Raw genomic sequence first — 20,486 nt, 5'->3', positions numbered from 1 at the left:
ATTCATTTACTCATTTAACAAATTTGTTTTGAGTGCCTACCAGGGGCCAGGAAACAAAGAAGCAAAATAAGAACCTTAAGATTTTAACATTGGCTTGAGTGAAACTAACACACAACTAATTATAGTAGATAGTAAGAACTATAATAGGATATGTGCACTGTGTACAAAGGTGGGAAAGATTATTTCTGCCAAAGGAGGGATATGTGTGTCATGAAAGGCTTCAAGGAGGTGCTCACTTATCTTGAAGACTGAGTAGGTGGGGAAGTAAGGTAGGGCAATACAGGTGAAAGAAATACCTCCCGCAAAACGAAAGCACTGTGGGAACCATACGCGGCTCAGCCAGTGATTTTACTCACTTTGCTGCTATGGATTGAGTACCTATTATGCGCCAGAGACTTATGCTAATTTATGGAGTTATAGGGGTCATTGTAGGTATCACAGGTGCGGGATGGTGAGGTAGCAGAGGAAAAGTAGCCAGGTTATGAAGAGCCTTGAACAATTATTTGGCTCCATATTAGTATATATGGAAAAAGGTTAAAAGGATATGTGAATCTGCTGCTACCAATTCCTTGATATTCACTGGAACCCTTTTTAACCATGGAAGGTATATACCGTAACGGGCTTTGCTGCAGACTGGGCAGTGCTGTCTTAAGGGACAGGCTGACATATACCTAAATGACAAGAACAGTCACACTCGAAATTCAAGTCGTGAATAAACATGTGCGAAAATGTGCCATCTAATCAGTAATTAAAGAAACAAATTCAAACAAGGCGGGATCAAGTAATTAAGAGAACAAAGTAAAACAACACCTAAGTCGTTTAGGTGATGGAGAGGCAGGCACCTTAGAGAATCAGAAGGGCAAATGCAAAAATTTCCAACGTAAGAGTTCGATGGGGAAGTGAAGGATTCTCTGTGCTGGGGTTTAGAAGTTGCCAGCACAGGTGGCACGAGTCACTGCCCCAGTCTCCAGCACCAGGTGGTGAGGGAAGGGGCAAGAGGCTCGGGCAAGGCCGGTTCATCTTCGCCAAAGGCCGTAGGCAAAGCGCTTGGGCTTCTCTAGGCAACTGATAAACCCGCCCTCTCTAGAGTCAACTCTCTTGTAATTGGCTTACGAATCCACCAATGGGCGCACAGGAGGAGCTTCCCGCCGCCTCTGGCGCCCGCTTTCAAACAGCCGTACATTTGTAAGTGCAAGAGGACTTCTCAACCAAGCTCGGGCAAGGCGGAGACTTTGGCCTCCACACCCTCCCCCCGCCCCTGCATGGCCCCGCCCACTAGAGGGGCCTCTGGCCGGCGATTGCAGGAGGCAGCTGCTCCTCAATGACTTCAGGGCTCCGAAGTTCGGTTGTGACTAGGAAGGCGCTAGCAGATTAGAGCTAGGGTGAGGGGGTTTGCTAGAAGTTGGTCTTCGATCGGGGCTAGGGTTTCCCTACGGTGACAGCATCCGCAGCGTCTGGTGAGTTTCGCTCTGCGGCTGGGCTTGGGCGTGGAGTTACGGGGGATGCGGGGTCCTCGGGATTCTGGCTGAGGCTTCCGGGAGGGCTGATCACCCCCTCCCCAAATCCCGCTGGTAGACGGCTCGAGGGTTGCAGGACTCAGTCTTTGACTTTGAAGTGTCATCGAGACCCCAAGATCCTACTTAGCAGTGACCTCTGAGAGGCCGTTTTCGCCTCTTCATGGCTTCTGGGGTAGCCCGGAGACCCTCCCCTTGTGAAACCCCTGTGGTCACCCTTGCGCTTCGCCTGGCTCACAGTGGGTTCTCTGTACACGTGTGTTGAACGAGTGCCTGTGACGCCGGCAGTCAAAGCCAGCAGCCCCGGGCATCCTGGGCTCTGTGCAGCTTTGGCTTCCCGGTACCTATTTGTTGTGCAGTAGTTGACGCCAAATGGAGTTGCTTGGTAAGGCCCTTGATTTATTCATTCGTTCAGCCTGTGGGTGCCCACTCGCGGCATCCTCTGGGCATCCTGAATCGATGTGTCCAAGCTGCTGTCGTTAGCATTTACCACAGATTATTGTCATCATTTGTTTATGTTTATTTTCTTTCCCGCCACCAAGCCCTGTGAATCTTTGTAATCTTGAACAGTGCTTGGTAAATAATTGTTGAGTGAATGAATAGGCTTCCTAGGCTTGGTATTGCAAGTCTAAAACACGCTGGTGTGCTGCTCAGACTATTTCCATTCTAGACAAGAAGCTAGCATGTAGGCAAGTAAGTAGAATTTACTAACTCTCAGGGCACTTAAAAACCTCTTTTGTGGCATTTAACCTTTTCAATCGTAGTCATAGATTTGAGTGTGATTTAAGCTGAATTTCGCCATATCCTTCACAATGCATGACAATTTATATGCCCTCCCTAGATATGTGAATGCGTTCGGCTAAATGAGAGGCTGAAATTGAAATCATAAGAAAAGTGTACGATATATAGACCGAAAGTGCAAAAGAGTTATTAATTCCATGGGGGAACCAGATTCGGAGGTCACCTTCAAGGGGGTGGTATTACTTGAAATAAGGTTTCCCACAGGCTGCACATTTACCTTTTCTCAGATATACTGAATGCTCTTTGTTCTTTTAACCTGTTTTGTAGCTGGCAGATTCCCATTCATCAGTAATAATGTCATAATAATAACTAAACTAAAAAATATTGGTTGGTGTACAGTGCTAAGCACTTTATATGCTTTATCTTATGAATCCTCATAGCCAGTCTTTGAGGTAGTTATTGTTTTTACCCTCATTTTATTAATGAAGAAATGGAAACAATTTGCTCAAAGTTGCACAGCTGATAAATGGAAGAGCCAGAATTGCACCCAGGTTGTCCAAATGAGTGCCCTCATTCTTAGCTACTTACAGGCTGTATTGTATCCTTTAGTATCTATTTCTAATTAAGTCTTTCTGTGAAACTTCTCTCAACCTTCCTTTCTTTTTAGGCAAAGTTAATATTTGCTATGGGCCTTTTCTCTATCACAGAATTTATTACAATGTATTATTATTACAATGTATTATTTATTACAATGTATTATTACAATGTAACTATTAATTTATATCATTGTTTCCCTAAGGGACTGTTAGCTCCCCAGGGCTGGTACCAAGTCTTAGATACATCTACGGTATAACCTGGCATACAGTAGGTGCCCAGTAAAATTTTATTGAAATAATGAATCCAAACAGGACTTCACAAATGTATTATATTCATTCACCAAATTGTTGGGTGCCTACCATGTGCAAAGGGTATGGGAGACATTTCTACCTTCAAAGTGCCTATAGGCTATTAGAGGAAACAAAAACAATGCTGCTTTTGATTTTGAATGTTTTGTCAAACTAAACACCCACTGGTCTTCCTTCTTATTGCAAGGAGGGCAAAGACAGCATAACCAGGAACATGATTGCTGAGGCTGAGCCGTTTCGATCTGAGTGTAAAGGACAGAACATAGTCTTGTTAATAGGTTCAGAAAAAGGTATCTGTCAAGAAAGTATTAACTAGCTTGCTATTAAAATAAGCCTATTGTATGCTTATTCTGTGTCTTGATTTTTTTAATGGCCAGTCAATAAATATACAAATATTTAATTATTTGTATTAGTGGCATCATATTGTTAAATGTATTCAAAAGTACTTTAAATAGGACAAATGTTTTTTCAGCATATTAATATTGATAGTTCATGCTTTCACCAGCAACTCATGAGGATGCCTGGTTCCTATAAAAGGGGCACCACTAGGTGTTACTAAGTTTTTTTTTGTTTTTGTTTTTAATTTACTGGTTCAAAATCATATTTCATTGTTTAAATGACACTTTGAATTCTGGATGAGCATAAGCATATTTTCAAGTTAATTTGGGCATTTACATATCTTTCTTTTAATGAATTGTCATGTCAGTTGCCCATTTTTAAATTGGGTTTTTTTTCTTATTATTTTTTTGTGAGAATTGTATACTGTATTAATACTTTGTCACATGTTTTGCAAATATTTTTCTCATTATTTATTATTATTTTATCTTTTGACTTTGTTAGTGATGTATTTTTCCATACATAACATTTAACTTATTAATGTTGTCTTTTGCCGTATACAAACTTTATTTTATCATGGTTAAGTTTCTGTCGAGGTTTTCCTTTATGGCTTCTGAGTTCACTGTGTTGCTATTTTTTTTTTTTTTGAAATCTCTTATTGTTCTGAATAGTATAGTAAAGTCTCTGACAGCAGTGTAATTAGTAGTGATTAATAGGTTGGAGAAAAGCATTAGCTTTTATTTTAAATTATAGTTAAAATATTAATTACCTTTTTAGTCCTTTTTTTAAAAAAACCACAGTAAGTTTATCAAATTTCCCGCTATGCCTAAAATAGTTTCTTAAGGTCTCTGGTAGTTTGTACTTTTCAGAAGGAAAACCTGTTTGTATCTTTTCTTCCCCAGTGGAGAGAAATTTTGGCCTGCAGATATTTTCAGATTTCTTCTTTAATGACATCGTTTGAAGTTAAAATGCCATTCAAGGAAAGATATACTTTGGTCTTTTACATTCTCTTCGCTTAAAAATGAAAATATCTTGTAGAATTCATTATTCTCTATCTTAGTGTTCTTTTTCACTATTCAACAGAAATTGGTGGCAGGTTAGTGAAAGACTGAAATAAACCCCCTCCCTTCCTTTACCTCATAAAGGAGAAATTAACCCAAATTCCATCTTCTGGCTTTAACTGTAAAATGCAAGAAGAGGTGGAGAATACTATAAGACTCAGAGGCAGGAGAGACTATTCATGCCTAGAGAATCCAGGAATATTTTTAAGGTCCAGCTTAATCTCTTTTTTTTTAGGGAGCCAGGATTTAAATGGACTAGTGTTTTCATTATCTGTAGGTTCCATAGACTTGATGTTTACTTCCATTAGTGAAAAAACCCCAGGGACATGAACTTGTGTATTTTTCCCTCATCATTTCAGCTATATTATAGGTTCTTTATCATATTCAGATCTCCGTCTTATGCTGGTATACAGGAGGGTTCTTGTAGCTGCTGGATGGAGAAAAGGTTCAGATTTCCCCAAGCTTATATGTTTTCCCTTTCAGTGAAAAAGTGCACATGTCCCTTCCTCTTTTTAGCCCTGGCACAGAAACAGCAAGGAGCAGTTCTGGTTCAAGAAGCAGAGGCCAGAAGGGTTTACTGTTGATGCAAGGAGTCTGAGTTGATAGAGTTGAAAGGGCTGAGTTAAGTGTAGGTACCAGAGAGCAAGGGATAAAAAAAGGTGGGCTGCAAATTAGAGTTTGGCCAAGAAATGTACTTCAGACCTTGAAAGACAAAAACTGGACATACGGGGATTTCATCATTCCAAGTCACATTTGTGTTCATCTGTAATACCGTGTTTCACCTATTCTAACGTGCACATTTTCTTTTCACATTTTAACATCCACCAAGGCAGGCTGCATTTTAACATTAATGCTGTGTCATATTTAACTGGCCACATCTTTTCTTAGTGGTACGAATGGAACTGTGGCATATAATCAAGGGTGCCTTAGATCTGACCAAGTGGAGCTATAGAGCTATTGGCTTGCATCAACGTGTATGATCACAGTTCTCAAACGTTAACATGAGGGCGTTGAGTCCTTGATGGTAAAATGCTTTTGGATGGCTGGGTCTTTGCTTCTTATTTTACGTCCAATTTAATGACATTTTAGAGCCTGAAAAGTGTAGTGAATGAGCTGTGGCTCAGGCTCACATCAAAGTGCATGTCACTGCCTTGCAGACTAGGGGACTGGACGGAGGGCGGTATCAGGCTGGGTAATTGATGACGCCTGCCTACTTTTTTTTTGTCAGAGCTTTGAAATTCTGAGTAGTGTCTGTGTAGTGTCATGATCCCTAAGTATAATTCAAATCATCAGCAGCCTTTTGACTGTACGCACTTGAAAACCCATTTCCTGCTGTTGCTTCTGCCACAGCAGTTACCATTCTCCAGGGAACTCTTGCTGTTGCTTTTGGAACTCCACAGTGGTACAGCTTCACAGCCTTCGCTTCTGTTTTTCCTGAGGGTTTTTTTTTTTTTTTTTTTTTTTTTTTTTTTGCGCTAGAACCTGATTTTATCAAGCTGTATGGAGTTTACCAGATTCTAAATGGTTTTTGGGTGGCAATCATTAACTCAGGATTTAGTAGCTCTCTTTTTGTAAAACATGAAATTTGGATTTGTGACAGTCAATGGATAAAGCAAATTGTGGCGGATAATAGCTGTGCCATATTGAATACGTCAAGTTAGAAACTTTGAGCATAATCTTAAAATTTTCATGTTTTGGCACATTTCTAGTTGATTATTATCTTATTTTTTTTGTGTGGACAAAAATCTGATTGTTTTAAGTTATGTTTTCCAGACCACTAGAAAGGTCTCGTTGTAAGTCGATTAGCTTTTTGCATCCCCCCCCACCATGAATTGCTGTCATATGGCTGTTTTCTGTGAATCACAGTTAGTTTGACAGAACTCTCTTTATATGTGGAGTCCTAACTATTTGTCATACATAAGTTGTGTGTGTCTTCTTCCTGGCTGCTGTTGTCTTTTTTGTGTACGACATCTATTGTATAGTTTGGTCTTGCGAGATTTGGGGGCTATTTCGAAAACCAAACATCTTTCTCTTCCTGCAGGAAGACCATGTCATTAGACTTCGGCAGTGTGGCCCTTCAGACACAAAACGAAGATGAAGAATATGACAAAGAAGACTATGAAAGGGAAATAGAGGTAAGTTGCTGAGGAAAAAACAAACAACTCTAAACCCAATCTTAAAACAATTTTCTCTCCTGATCAAAATTATGTCTTGTGTCATTTTGAAGGAATGTGCATTTTTTTTTTAACCCCTAAAACCTGATCAGCATTTGGACCTTTAAAAGGTGGATGAGTGGAATGCTTCCTTTTTTGAGACAAGAATAAAACACAACTGTGAATGATGCCATCAGATAAATGGTTAGATTCTTTTCATTGAGGAGGTAGTAACTGGCTTTGGAGGCAGAGGGTTCTAGTTGCTTGACACATGGCCTTGACCAAGTGTGGCAAGGTTCTTGGCTTTGGGTAGCTTATATCCTAGTGGATGCAGATCATAAACAAGTAAACATGTGAATAAAGTAATTTAAATGAGTGATAATTTACTGATCAGTGATAAGGAGACAAATTGGGTGATGTTAAAGCAACTGGTAGGGAACTGGTGACGGAAGTTCTCTTGAAGGAGGAAACGTTTACGTTAAGACTTATGAGAAGGAAAAGGCATGCAGATGCTGGAGGAAGAATATTTAGACCAAGACACCAATGAGTGTAAAACCCAGAAGTTGGGAAGAGACTCTGTGTATCTGCAGAATAGCCGGGAGGCGGTGTTGTTGGGATTGTGTGAGAAAGTGGTAAGTGGTAAAGATGGGGCAAAGAGGTGGGCTGGGGCCAGATTGTAGTATGTCATGGTAAGACGTTTGTAGTTTATTCTAAGAGCAATGGGAAGCCAGTGGAGAATTTTAAGCAAGGAAGTGATATCTGATCATGTTTTTGAAAGATCTTTCTGAATGCTGTGTGGTGAGTAGACTAATGGAAAAAAGGAGTAAGAGGAGATTATATTTATATATAGTGTTTAACAGAATTCTTGACACATAGTAACTATTCAGTATGCGGTGGCAACAGGAATAGTAGCCATTAGTGGAAGTGAATTTACTTGTTAGGATTGTTTTTACCTTGAGTCAAATTTCTTGATTATAACAGGCTTCTTTTGGACTGAGACTATGCTTGATATGACCCATTTTCTAATATGTAAAAAATCCTTTTTAATAGTTACTGTGTACCATTAGTATCAATAGGAAGCAAGGGATAGGGTCCATTTCCTATGTCACTGGCAGGAGAGCCAAGGTAGGTAGGCTCAGTGGGTTTTGTCCATAGATGTGTATTGTTTGATTGCGCATTGTTTTTAAAAAGTCGAATCTATATTTAAAGACTGAAAAATTTCATGTAATAGTCCAGAGCTTCCATCTTCTCTTGAGACATCCTAAGCCCTGGCCACACGTGGCCTGTGTCTGCACATGGCAGCAGGCAGGCTGGAGCTGAGCAGTGGCTCTCCCTTCCCAGCTGGCCACTGTCCCATCTCTCACACAGACACGGGCTTATGCATTCGGACGTGCAAGCTTCACTCTTGTAAATTCTCTGCCAGGTCTCTGAGGACCTTGGATTTTGTGACCCTGGCCAGGGTTTCCAGATTTTGACAGGGTCCTTCACAACAATTATAGCAAAGATGGGGATGAGGATTTTCTGTTACTCTGTGAACTCACAGCATGAGGTGTTCATGACCCCATTGGCTTTGGATGGTTTGCTGGAATTTAGCTACTGGGATTTTTGAGAGGATAAATTTCAGTTAATTACTATAGTCGGCTTTAAAGAGAAAGAAAAAATAATCTGATAGGTGATTTTTTCATTGGAAAAGGCATTAGAGTGACGGGTGGGGTATTAGAGAGAATTTACTGCTAAGTGTGTGGTGTGTTGAAAGTTATAAAGGGGGCATTAGTGAAGGAGCAGTTAATTCTAGATAATATAGAAAAGAGCCATTGGAATCATGTTTTGATAGATTGTGTGCTGAGTAGGGAATTTCCAGAGGCAAAGGAGCTTTTAAGAGGTGAAGTGTCTAAGAATGAGTGTTTCAAGCAGAGTGGAAGAAAAGGACACATAGCTAACTTGACTCCAGCATGGTGATTATGGTTTCTGTTAATAAGTAGTGTTTTTACATTGTTTTAAAAAATTGCTTCCAGGGAAGAAGTGAAGTCAGAGGCTGGAGAGTTTCAGATTTTCAGCAACAAAATTCAGAATTCATAAAAATCCAGCTATCTATCTATCTATCTATCTATCTATCTATCTATCTATCTATCTATCTATCTATCTATCTATCTATCTATCTATGGTCATTGCAAGTTAAAATAACAAATTGGCTGATCAAACCAAAGTTTGTTTGCATATCCACAAGCTTTTTCAAACCTCCTTAGTCTCCCTGACCCTATGATAGCAGAACGGTTCATAGCCATGAGAGGTCTTTTCTTGCCTTTCTAGTTGTTATCTTTGGGATTGTCAGCTGGGTTATAAGTGTTAGCAGTAAGGGAATGCATATGGCATTCTCTCGTTAGTGAATCACTTCGTATTCAGGTCACTTATGAGGTCAGACAATTAAGTTCGCGAACTCGCCCTAGAAAAACTGCTACATACCTCATTGCCAAATATCACCACGGTCACCTTTGAAGTACTCCCCTTGGAAAGCTATGCATCGACGCCAGCGCCTAGTCCACCCTTCAAAGCAATTTTGGAACTCTTTTTCTGAAATGGCCATCAGAGCTGTGGTAGTATTACCCTTGATGTCCTGAATGTCATCAAAATGTCTTCCTTTCAATATTTCCTTTATCTTTGGGTAAAGAAAGAAATCATTGGGGGGCCCGATCAGGTGAGTAGGAAGGGTGTTCCAATATAGTTATTTGTTTACTGGCTAAAAACCCCTCACAGACAGTGCTGTGTGAGCTGGTGCATTGTCGTGAGGCAAGAGCCATGAATTGTTGGCGAAAAGTTCAAGTCATTTTCATCTAACTTTTTCACGCAGCCTTTTCAGCACTTCCAAATAGTAAACTTGGTTAACTGTTTGTCCAGTTGGTACAAATTCATAATGAATAATGCCTCTGATATAAAAAATGTTTAGCAACATTAGACTCTCTATTTGGACTGACGGAACTTTTTTGGTCGTGGAGAATTAGCTGACTTCCATTGTGCACTTTGACTCTTTGTTTCAATTCCTCTTCTGGGTCGTATTAGTACACCCATGTTTCATCACCAGTGATAACACGGCTCAAAACATCGTCTTGCCTCTCCAGTAGGTCTTGGCAAACTTTGACTCTCCTTTTCTTTTGTTCATCGGTGAGCTCCTTTGGGACCATTTTTGCACACACCTTTCTCATGCCAAGATTTTCAGTTAAGATTTTCCTAACTATTTCTCTGTCGAAGTTTACTTGGTCTGCTGTGCTTCTCACAGTTAGCCGACGATTTTAATGCATCATTTGACGAATTTTTGCAATGTTTTCGTCAGTTCAGCTTGTTACCAGCCTCCCTGACCTCTCTTCATCAGTGATGCATTCTTTCCCCTCAGAAAAGTGTTTACTCCATTTGCACACTGCAGTTTTCTTCGTGGCATTCTCCCCATAAAATTGGACTAACACGTCCCTGATCTCACCTCCATTCTTGCCAAGTTTAACAAGAAATTTAATGTTCATTGCTCAAATTCAAGCTCAGACATTCTCGTGGCGGCACACAAAAACACGCAACAACAATAATGAACGCCACTCAGCAAGACACCACCACACGTCCACACGAACACAGCTGTGAGGTTATGAAACCTTACCGAGCTGTTTGTACAGTGCTGCCAATGTAAGCGCACGGTGTGGCAAGTTCGCAAACTTAAATGTCAGACCGCGTATTGGGAGGAATACCCGTACCCCCGAGGATGTGCTGTAGGGCTTGTCAGCCGTGCCATATCTGACGTACAGTCTTTGCTACTAAGGATTTTGAGATCCTCTCTCTGTAAATGGCAGAATAATCCTGATTTTGACCTTTGGTGTGAATGGCCAGTTGCTAATATGAACACACTTTACCAAGCTGAATTTTAATCTTGTTGCTTTGGAGTCAGTTGGGATTTTGTCCACACTTTCCCATATGTCAGTGACTAAGCCACAGACAAATTCCAACCTCCATGCCATCCTATCTATCAGCTCTACGGATACGATCTTGTCTTTTCCATTCCTATTCACTCCATTGTTTGCACTTCAGAGCAAATGGATAAAATATATTTAATCTTCAGAAAAAGAAAGGGTTTAGTAAAGTGGTTCAATATTCAGAGGACATTTGGATCAGTGGAATCTCAAGCCACAGCCCACCATGAATAGACCCATATTTTGAAAAAAACTCCAAGGCATGTGAATCGTTTCTAATTGTTACAATTCTAAATGGTCTGTTGGTAAAAGTCTGGCCACTGTGGGTCAAGGCATGGCGGGGAAGTGCCTAACCCAGTGTTTCCCCTGCAACTCCATCTCCCATCCAGTAAACAGATGAGATCAGGGTGCAGGTAAACGAGGGTGATGATCGTGGGGAGATGGTATCATGCCAGTTAATATTCATATCACATCTTATTGGAGCACGTTACTTTCTTGCTGTGTCATTTGAGAACTAGTGATGTAGTTGTCCTCATTGCTACTTAGTAGATGTCCTCCACAGTATTTTAGGCAAAATTTTACTTGTACAGCTGGCCCAGAGAAGAGGAATTCAAGCATCCTTTTTCAGATATTATAGAAATATCGTGTTACTGTGACAGGAATGGTTGTTGTAAGCTTCAAAGTTATTGGTAAAGCCAAAGCTTAAGGTAGATTGTCATTTGGGACTTCCAGTTTGCGGAAGTACACGTGCGCTCTGCTGTCACCAGAAGGAGCTCTGTGATCATTGCTTGGTTCTTGATAATAAAATTATGTATGTAAGTATTTGGGAGCTGGTGGTTTGGGGCAGAAGTACTTAGTAATACAGGCTATCAAGACAATACTTGCTGATGATGGTTCATTTAGTGATGATATATTTGAAACCTGGAAAATGATCTTGAGTAGAAAGGTAGGTGATTTAAGTAGCAGATGATGGGCAGACACTTGTACCTGGTAGGACTGATTTGAGTCCCTCTTAGTTTTTATATTAGTACTACTCTAATACAATAATAAAGCTAAGTTGAGTTTGGAATTGTGTATTTTAGAAGTAAAGATTCCATTGCTTAGCCTTCCACTTTTAAAAAAATCTTTATTCAATTATTGAGGTGACGATGGTTAGTAAAATTATATAGTTTTCAAGTGTGAATTTCTATAATACGACATCTGTGTATCACACTGTATGCTCACCACCCAGAGTCAGTTCTCCTTCTATCACCATGTATTTGATCCCCTTTACTCTTTTCTGCCACTCCCTACCCCCTTACCCTCTGGTAACCACTAACTTGTCTGTGTCTATGGGTTTTTGTTTGTTTGTTCATTTGTTGCTTTCAGTTTTATATCTATCCCACATGAGTGAAGTCATATGATTCTCGACTTTTTCTATCTGACTTATTTCACTTAGCATGATAATCTCAGGATCCATCCATGTTGTTGCAAATGACAGTATTTCATCTTTTCTTACGCCAAATAATATTCCATTGTATATATGTACCACATCTTCTTTATCCAATCATCTATCAAAGGATGCTTTGGTTGTTTCCATGTCTTGGCCACCGTGAAGAATGCTGCAATGAATATAGGGGTACATATATATTTTACGGTTAAATGTTTTCAGATATTTTGGGTAGATATCCAGAAGAGGAATTGCTGGGTTGTATGGTAATTCTATTCTTAATTTTTTGAGGAACCTCCATACTGTTTTCCAGCCTTCCACTTTTTTTAACTGCCTTGCTTGATGTAATTATGGAAACATTTTGGTATTTTTGTCCCCACTAGAGGGAGTTGTAAAGCTACTACTTGTTTACATTTTATATTATTTGACTTATTTTGTGGAATTTTCTTGTCATCACCTAAGAAAAATCAAAGAAACAAATGGTTGAATATTCATATTATATTTTTTTATGATGTTTTTCTTTAGCAATTTCTTTTACTTTATCTAGATTGTACCTTTTAATCTTTCCCATAATGTACAGATATTTTTCAGGGCCTGTGACAATGGGAACAAAAACCGAACTCTGGCAGACAGAAGTGTGATTATATACAAACAGGTGGAAATTAAGTGTATTCCAGTGACTGACTAAATGTCATGTTGGAGAAAATAGGAGTGGGAATGGAGAGATTCAGGTCGTGGGACTGTAACTGTCACTTTTCATGGGCCCCTTACAGGTACCTTTTTTGGACCTTGTTGCTGACCTTGAGAAGGAGTGGTTTGGCTGGGAGGAGCACCAGTGTTCTTTCAGGCCTAAAGTTCTATTTATGTGTCATCTGTAGTGCTGCGGATATTTGTCTAATGCTGCTGTATTTCTTTTTCAGGTATATGGCAACCTAGTCAAAGTCTTCCCCGCTAACATTATAAAATTTAGTTTAACTAATGGAATGGATTTTTTTTTTTTAAATTCTGCACAGGGTATAATTCAGCAACTAAAGCTCTAGCTGCCAAGTTATTTGGCCCTTTATCAATCCCATGTTGGGTCTTTTCAAGGATGTTTTTAACTTTGCTCTTTGGTTAAATAGAAGATTCTGCGTAATTCGTATCCATGAAAGCATTATTTAACAATTTATATTTTAAAATATCAGAATCTTTTCAGCATACTTACAAGGCAACCTGTTCAAAGGCACGTGAATGTTGGCTAGTCTACTTGCTGCTTTTCTCCTGGGAGAAGATGTACAGTTTGTAATCGGAGAAGTATTGCTTTCATGAATGTCGAGGATTACAGTCTCTGACGACAGTCTGCTTAGTTAATTTAGATTGAAAATCTTAACAAAAGGTTTATGTGTTCTCTGTTTTACATTCCCCCTACACATAGGCTTTCTGGATGTTCCACATGGGCTATTGTAAAGTGTTTTGTTCCTGAAGTAAAATGCTCTCATTTTTTCCTTTCTTTTTAGGGAAGAGCCATGTGAAGTGGTGAAGGGAGAGGGGTTTATAGAATAGTTTAGAATGCATTTCAATAGAGGCCTTAGCAATGACAAATTATCTTTTTTCTAGGGAAGGTGTCTCTTAAATTATTAGTCTCAGTCGATACACAGTCGTATCCCAATGAGAAGATTGCATTTGCAACCAGAAAGCAGTCTGATGAATTTGAATGTGATGAGTGGACTTAAATCTTGTCATTTATAAGGATTGTTATCTTTACCCTTGAATCTATTTGGTAGTTGAGTGGATGTTTAATGAGGAAAATTTATAGTTTTTAAAATTTTCTATTTGGTAACATGCATAAGTTGATTTGGTAATTCTGTATTTTCTGGCACAAGTTTCCATGACCAAAAGCAATATCCATTTGACAGTGACTGTGAGGACAGTACTATAAAAAGTTAAAAATTTATTTTCAATTACAGTTGGAATTCAGTATTTATTAGTTTCAGGTGTACAACATAGTGGTTAGACATTTATATGACTTACAAAGTGATCCCACTGATAAGTCTTACACCTACCTGACACCATATATAGTTGTTACAGTATTATTGACTATATTCTCTAAGATGTACTTTACATCCCTTATCTATTTTGTAACTGCCAATTTGTACTTCTTAATCCCTTCATCTTTTTCACCCAGCCCCCTGCCCTCGTCCAGTTTGTCAGCCATCAGTTTGTTCTCTGTATCTCTGAGTTTGTTTCTATTTTGTTTGTTTATTTTGTTATTTAGATTCCACATGTAAGTGAAATCACGTGGTATTTGTCTTTATCTGACTTATTTAATTTAGTATAATATCCTCTAGATCCATCCATGTTGTCACATATGGTAAGATTTCATTCTTTTTTATGGCCGAATAATATTCCATTGTATATATATGTACCACATCTTTATCCATTGTCTTTTGATTGGAGTACTTAATCCATTTACATTTAAAGCAATTATTGATAGGTATGTAGTTATTGCCATTTTATTGTTTTTGTAGTTCTCTGTTTTTTTATTCTCTTGCTCTCTTCTGTTGTATATTGATGGCATTTTGTAGTATTGTGTTTGGATTTCTTTTCCTTTATTTCTTGTATATCTCTTGTAGATTTTTGGTTTGTGGTTACCATGTGCTTCATATATACCAAGCTATGTTTACAGCAGTTTATTTCAAGTTGATTGTTGCTTAACTTAGAACACATTCTAAAATCACTACCATTTTTACTCACCACATTTATGTTTTTGTTATTATTTTTTATTTCTTGTGTGTGTGTGTGTGTGTGTGTACATCCCTTAATTTACTGTTGTAATTACACATAATCTTTCTATTTTTGCCTGTTAACACCTTTCTAGTAGCTTTAATGTTGGTTGATCCACTGCTTTTATTATGTGTTTGCCTTTGTCAGTGAGAACTTTTTTCTTTGCAGTATTTTCTTATTCATGTTTACTTTTTTTTTTTTTTCCCCTCTTCTTAAAGAATTCCCTTTAACATTTCTTGTAATACTGGTTTGGTGGTGATGAACTCCTTTAGGTTTTTCTTGTCTGGGAAGCTCTTTATCTCTCCATCGATTCTAAATGATAGGTATGCTAGGTCATCTTGGTTGTAGGTCCTTGCTTTTTATCACTTTGAATATTTTGTGCCAGTCTTTTCTGGTCTGCAAAGTTTCTGTTGGGAAATCAGCTGGTAGTCTTTGGGAGCTCCCTTGTAGGTAACTAACTGCTTTTCTCTTGCTGCTTTTAAGATTCTCTCTTTGTCTTTAACCTTTGTCTTTAACCTGGCATTTTACTTGTGATGTGTCTTGGCGTGGGCCTCTCGGTTCGTCTTGTTTGGAACTGGCTTGTATGTCTGTTTCCTTCACCAGGTTAGGGAAGGTTTTAAATCATTTCTTCAAACAGGTTTTCAGCTCTCTCTCTTCTCCCTCTGGTACCCCTATGATGCGAATGCTTGATGTTGACCTAGAGGTCCCTTAAACTCTTTTCATTTTTTGAAATTCTTTTTTCTTTTTGCTCTTCTGATGGGGTGTTTTCTGCTACCTTGTCTTCCAAATTGCTGATTTGATCCTCTGCTTCATCTAATCTACTGTTGATTCCCTCTAATGTATTCTTCAGTTCAGTTATTGTATTCTTCATTTCTGACTGGTTCTTTTTTGTGTTTTATATCCTTTTTTATGTTTCCTATCTTTTTGTTGAAGTTTTCACTGAGATTATCTATTCTTCCTTTAAATTCATTGAGCACCCTTATAACCAGTGTTTTGAACTCTGCATCTGGTAGATTATTTGCCTCCATTTTGTTTAGTTCTTTTTTCTGGAGTTTTGTCCTGTTCGGGATGTTTCTTTGTTTCTTCATTTTGGCTGCCTCTCTGTGTTTGTTTCTATATATTAGGTAGATCTGCTACATCTCCTGGTCTTGGGATAGTGTCCTTATGTAGTCAGTGTGTTGTGGGGCCCAGTGGTGCAGTCTCTCTGTTCACCTGAACCGGGTGGTCCAGGGGTGTCCCTTGTGTGGGCTGTGTGGGCCCTCCTATTATAGTTGAGTTTTGTTTGCTGTTTGCATGTCAGTAGGTGAGATTGACCCTCAGGCTGATTGACTCTGATGGACCTGTGGGTGACTACAGTGAACAAGCTGTTATGTGGGGGCTTATCCCATAGAGCAAGAATTGCTTCAGTGGGGCTCTGGTGCCTGCCAGGTTTACCCTTTGGGTATGTCATTTGTGGTGCTAAATGGGTGGTACTCTGGTGTGGTCTAGACCCATCCACCAGGTGTATTGGTTTGGGACCTCTAAGGAGGGGTTCTGGTGCAGGCCAAGGTCAGGCACTGCCTGTGACCAGTGGGACCACCTGGTAAGGAGGAGGGCACACTTTGATCCTGGAAGACTTGGGGGTGGGATTTTGTTCCTGAATGCCTTATTAGGAGGACTCACTGATTTAGTTTCTTTCTTCCCTGAAAGTTATGGAAGCCAAGTAATATGGCTCAGCTATACCAAAGAACTTGATGGAAAATTTGATGGAGTTTTTGAAGGTGTATGCAACTATTTAAAAATGTTTGTGTGTGTGTGTGTGTGTGTGTGTGTGTGTGTGTGTGTGAGTGAGAGAGAGAGAGAGTGTGTGTGTGTGTACAGAGGGTGCCAAAAAATATATACACATTTTGTATAAGGAAAAAACTGTATTAAAATATGCTGATGATAACCACTTTGAGCACCTCTTGTAATTGCAGAAGTTAAACATGACTTGTATTTATGTTTTGTTATTAGTATATATTGAATATTACAATTTTAATGTATTTTTTTCCTTATAATGTGCATACATTTTTCTGGCGCTGTGTGTGTGTGTGTGTGTGTGTGTGTGTGTGTGTGTATAGTATTTTATAAGGCACTAAATACTATAGGGATGATATTGCTGCTTGATAAGTTTACTTATGGATCCAGAAACATTCAGAAGGGCTTACCGGGTTTCCCCGAAAATAAGACCTAGCCGGACAATCAGCTTTAATGCATCTTTTGGAGCAAAAATAAATTGAATAGCCGATCTTATATTAGGTTATATAAGACCGGGTCTTATAGTAAAATATGATTGGGTCTTCTATTAATTTTTTCTCCAAATAACGCATTAGAGCTGATTGTCTAGCTAGGTCTTATTTTTGGAGAAACACAGTATTGTTTATGCACAAATTAATTTTCTTCCATAGATGTCAATTTTTCAAATGATTTTTCAATTACACCTTAGTGGTGTCACAGAGAAATCTACAAAAACTACTTAATTAGTGTGTAGCTGTTTCTATCTTTGTTAGGGGGAAAAATGTACTGTTCAGATGTCCCTGTCATGGTTCCCCTGAATTTTAAGGCTATGTACTTGAACCTCACAGAAAATTTAGAAGAAAATATTCTTTCCATACAGGAGTCCTTACTTGATGTAAGTATAACAGATTTATTTTGTTATATTTTTTCCTGTGTAATGTGTGGGAGTAGTCTTTTTCCTTAAAGCAGTGATGCATAATCTAAGACAAAATAGGTTGGACTATTTTAAAAGACCTTATATGTGTTTTTTCCTTGGTGACTTTTGTCTTTGTAAAGTCACTTTGTTGTCTTTTACTTGAGACACACAAGTAACATACTAATATGTTGATATGCTCTGTTTTGTTTTTAGTGTTTCTTTTATATTTCTTATTCTTTATATCTTTGGGTCAGCTCTGATGTGGCTAACTCTCAAAATGATTTTTCAATTTATTGGCATGAGCAGGTCGCCAATAAATCAAGATGTGAATTATCACTATTAGTATCACATAAATTTGGAGATGAAGGTAACTTTTCATTGGAATAGAATATTTTTCTCTTGTTTCATTTGTAAAGAACAAAATGGATTGAGAAAAACCTTTTTTTTAAAAAAAAATGATCCGGTGAATATTAGAAATATATATGGGAGTGAGGAAGTATCCCCCCTCCCCACCTCACATACCCCATTTCCACTCCCAAATTTGACTTCACCAAAAAACTAAGTTAACAATTGGAACACACCTTTCAGACCTTTCTTTGACTATTTATTTTATTTAACTTTTACCATATGAATTTTGTTTATGAAAGTTTTTTGATTATAAATGTAATACTCAGAGCTACATTTCATTTTTTTTATTACAATGACAAAGGGGGAAAAATCTGTCATAGACTAAGGAGTATCTAATTTTTTTCCTCCATGGTTTTTACACAGTATTTAATATCTTTAAAATTCATACATTGCATAATTTTATGGGATTGACTTTTGTACTGTGGAGGGACTCAGCTTGTTAATTTAACTGATGCTTAATTTGAAAGAGAAGTCATTATAAACAGTCTTCCGACTATTTAATAACATAATATTTGAATTTTCTAATTGTTATATTGGGATTTGATATTATATTGGGATTTGAAGAAAGACATTTGCAGATAGATATTGAAATACAACAAATTAGGCCATTCATTCATCTCTTTATCAGTTTGTCTTGAATCTTGACTGAATTTATTATCCCTAGTTTTTATAGGCAGAATGCTAAAGATGTGAGTCTTCTAGAAAAACATTGGAGTGAAGTCAAATGCTTTTATGTCAGTTTTAGAGTTTTGCTTTTGAGAATGTTCTCTGTAGAAAACTGAAGCTTATTGCTCTCAACAGCTTGTACTCAACTGTTTTATAAGAGCCGAGTATTGTATATCTTTTCATTATTGGAATGAGAAGGCTATACTAATGAGTCACTCCCCAAGAGCTTTCTGTCACCTTATTAGAGCTTTCAAGGGCTTCTAGGCCACCTGCTGCTGCGTCTGCTGTTCTCACCACCTGGGCAAAGTGCATCTGGCTATTCAGATTCCCTGAGGGGGAGTCTGATTGTCACGTCCCCAAGGTCTGGTTACTGGTAGAACAGGATTCTGGGACTTGGGTCCGCCCTGTGAGAACATACTACAGTGATTGTACCATTATTATGACTTTCTGTGTTTCTGTACAGACATTTTCAAATTCTGTTGTAATGTGTATATATTTAAATCCAAGACCTCTGTAGAAAAAAGATACAAATCATGAAATTATCTATTCAACTGAAATGATGAACATAATTTGTGTGGAATTTAAGACATTTAATAAATGTGGAAATTAGGAACTTCTTCGACTTCTACAGTCAAAATCACTTGTTCTAAGGCAGCTTTGTTTTTGCATCTTGTGTTTAAGTCAATGTGATATTGATGCTGATTTTCCTGTCTCAGTTGCAGCAATTACTCACAGACCTTCCTCATGATATGCTGGATGACGATCTGTCCTCCCCCGAGCTCCACTATTCGGACTGCAGTGAGGATGGCACAGAGGGAGAGTAAGGACTTGAAATCATTTTCACTTGTGTTATTACAATTCTGTAAGCCTCTTTATTTTGATTCTCTGCAGGTAAAAATAATGTATATAATTGTATAATTGTGGACTAATTCTTAAACTTGAAGGTGAAGGTTGGAGGGAAAATGTGTTAAAATCTTGGGGTACCTTGTGATATTTAAGTCCAAATAAATGATAGGCTCTAAATCTAAACAAAGTATTGATTTTTCTTAAGACCTCATCGTTCTGAGAAATCAGAGATGAACTGGAAAGAGCATCAAGTGCTGCCTAAATCTAAAAGTGTAAATGTAAGTATCTGGTGCGAAAATGACTTTGATGAGGGTGGGTCTAGTTCTTAGTGTTTTTGTCTTACCCTTGTTATCTAATAGGACTATAATGAGATTCAGGATGTATATATTGGAGAGAAAATTGGCAATGGTTGGGAAGAGAATCAAAGTAAGACTGAACACCAACATCCTGGGTACCATCCCGAAGAAGGTGGAGATGAAGGCGGAAGTGGTTATAGTCCTCCGAGTAAATATGAGCAGACGGATTTATATCACCTTCCTGAAAACTTCAGGCCATATACCAATGGTCAGAAGCAGGAATTTAATAGCCAACCAACCAATGTAATTAAATTTTCAGATCCTCAAAGGAATCATTTTCAGGTATTGTAAGAATTTGACTTTCTAAGACTTTGTGTATATGTGCTTACGCATTTACTTATATGTGTGTATTTAAGAAATGTATGTAAGTGCAATGATAAGATTTATTTTAATTACAGAAACTTCTGAGAGTGTGTTTATTCAGGCTCATGCTGAATTAGTCATGTTGTTTTCTGTTTTCAATTTAATTAAGTCAGGATTTTAAAATAGAAGGTTTATGGAGACAGTTAATTAAACATTAAAAGATAAGTCTATGGAAGAATAGCCCTCCTGATTTACTGCTGCTTCTGGCTTCTACCACTTCACTATGCTTCAGTGAAAAGCTACATTCAGGTATCTTGATACAGTTTTAAAGCGGTAAATCTATGTAGATGATGCCATGCAATTACTTTGATTTTCTAGCTCACTACC

At 38.3% G+C, this 20,486-nt stretch overlaps 1 protein-coding gene across 5 annotated transcripts in view; it reads left to right on the top strand.

Annotated features, from left to right (window-relative positions):
* The first annotated feature begins 1,325 nt into the window (after nt 1-1,325).
* Nucleotides 1,326-20,486, top strand: part of CEP152 (centrosomal protein 152) — an 81,563-nt gene continuing 62,402 nt past the window's right edge. For 2 of the 5 annotated variants that reach the window (XM_074327770.2, XM_019730686.3), the window contains exons 1-5: nt 1,326-1,457; nt 6,599-6,692; nt 19,311-19,414; nt 19,646-19,718; nt 19,800-20,078. In XM_074327770.2, coding sequence (XP_074183871.2) covers nt 6,606-6,692; nt 19,311-19,414; nt 19,646-19,718; nt 19,800-20,078 — 543 coding nt within the window. In that variant the 5' untranslated portion in view covers nt 1,326-1,457; nt 6,599-6,605. Of the gene's footprint in view, nt 1,458-6,598; nt 6,693-17,260; nt 17,500-19,310; nt 19,415-19,645; nt 19,719-19,799; nt 20,079-20,486 lie in introns of those variants that run through there. The other 3 variants (XM_088797195.1, XM_088797194.1, XM_088797196.1) reach the window with 3 other exon arrangements.

This window comes from Rhinolophus sinicus, chromosome 3 (assembly GCF_057876585.1).
Source record: "Rhinolophus sinicus isolate RSI-liver-muscle chromosome 3, RSI-T2T, whole genome shotgun sequence".
Classification (NCBI taxonomy): domain Eukaryota; kingdom Metazoa; phylum Chordata; class Mammalia; order Chiroptera; family Rhinolophidae; genus Rhinolophus; species Rhinolophus sinicus.
The sequence above is the reverse complement of the archived record's forward strand: the minus strand, read 5'-3'. Positions and strand labels throughout refer to the sequence as shown.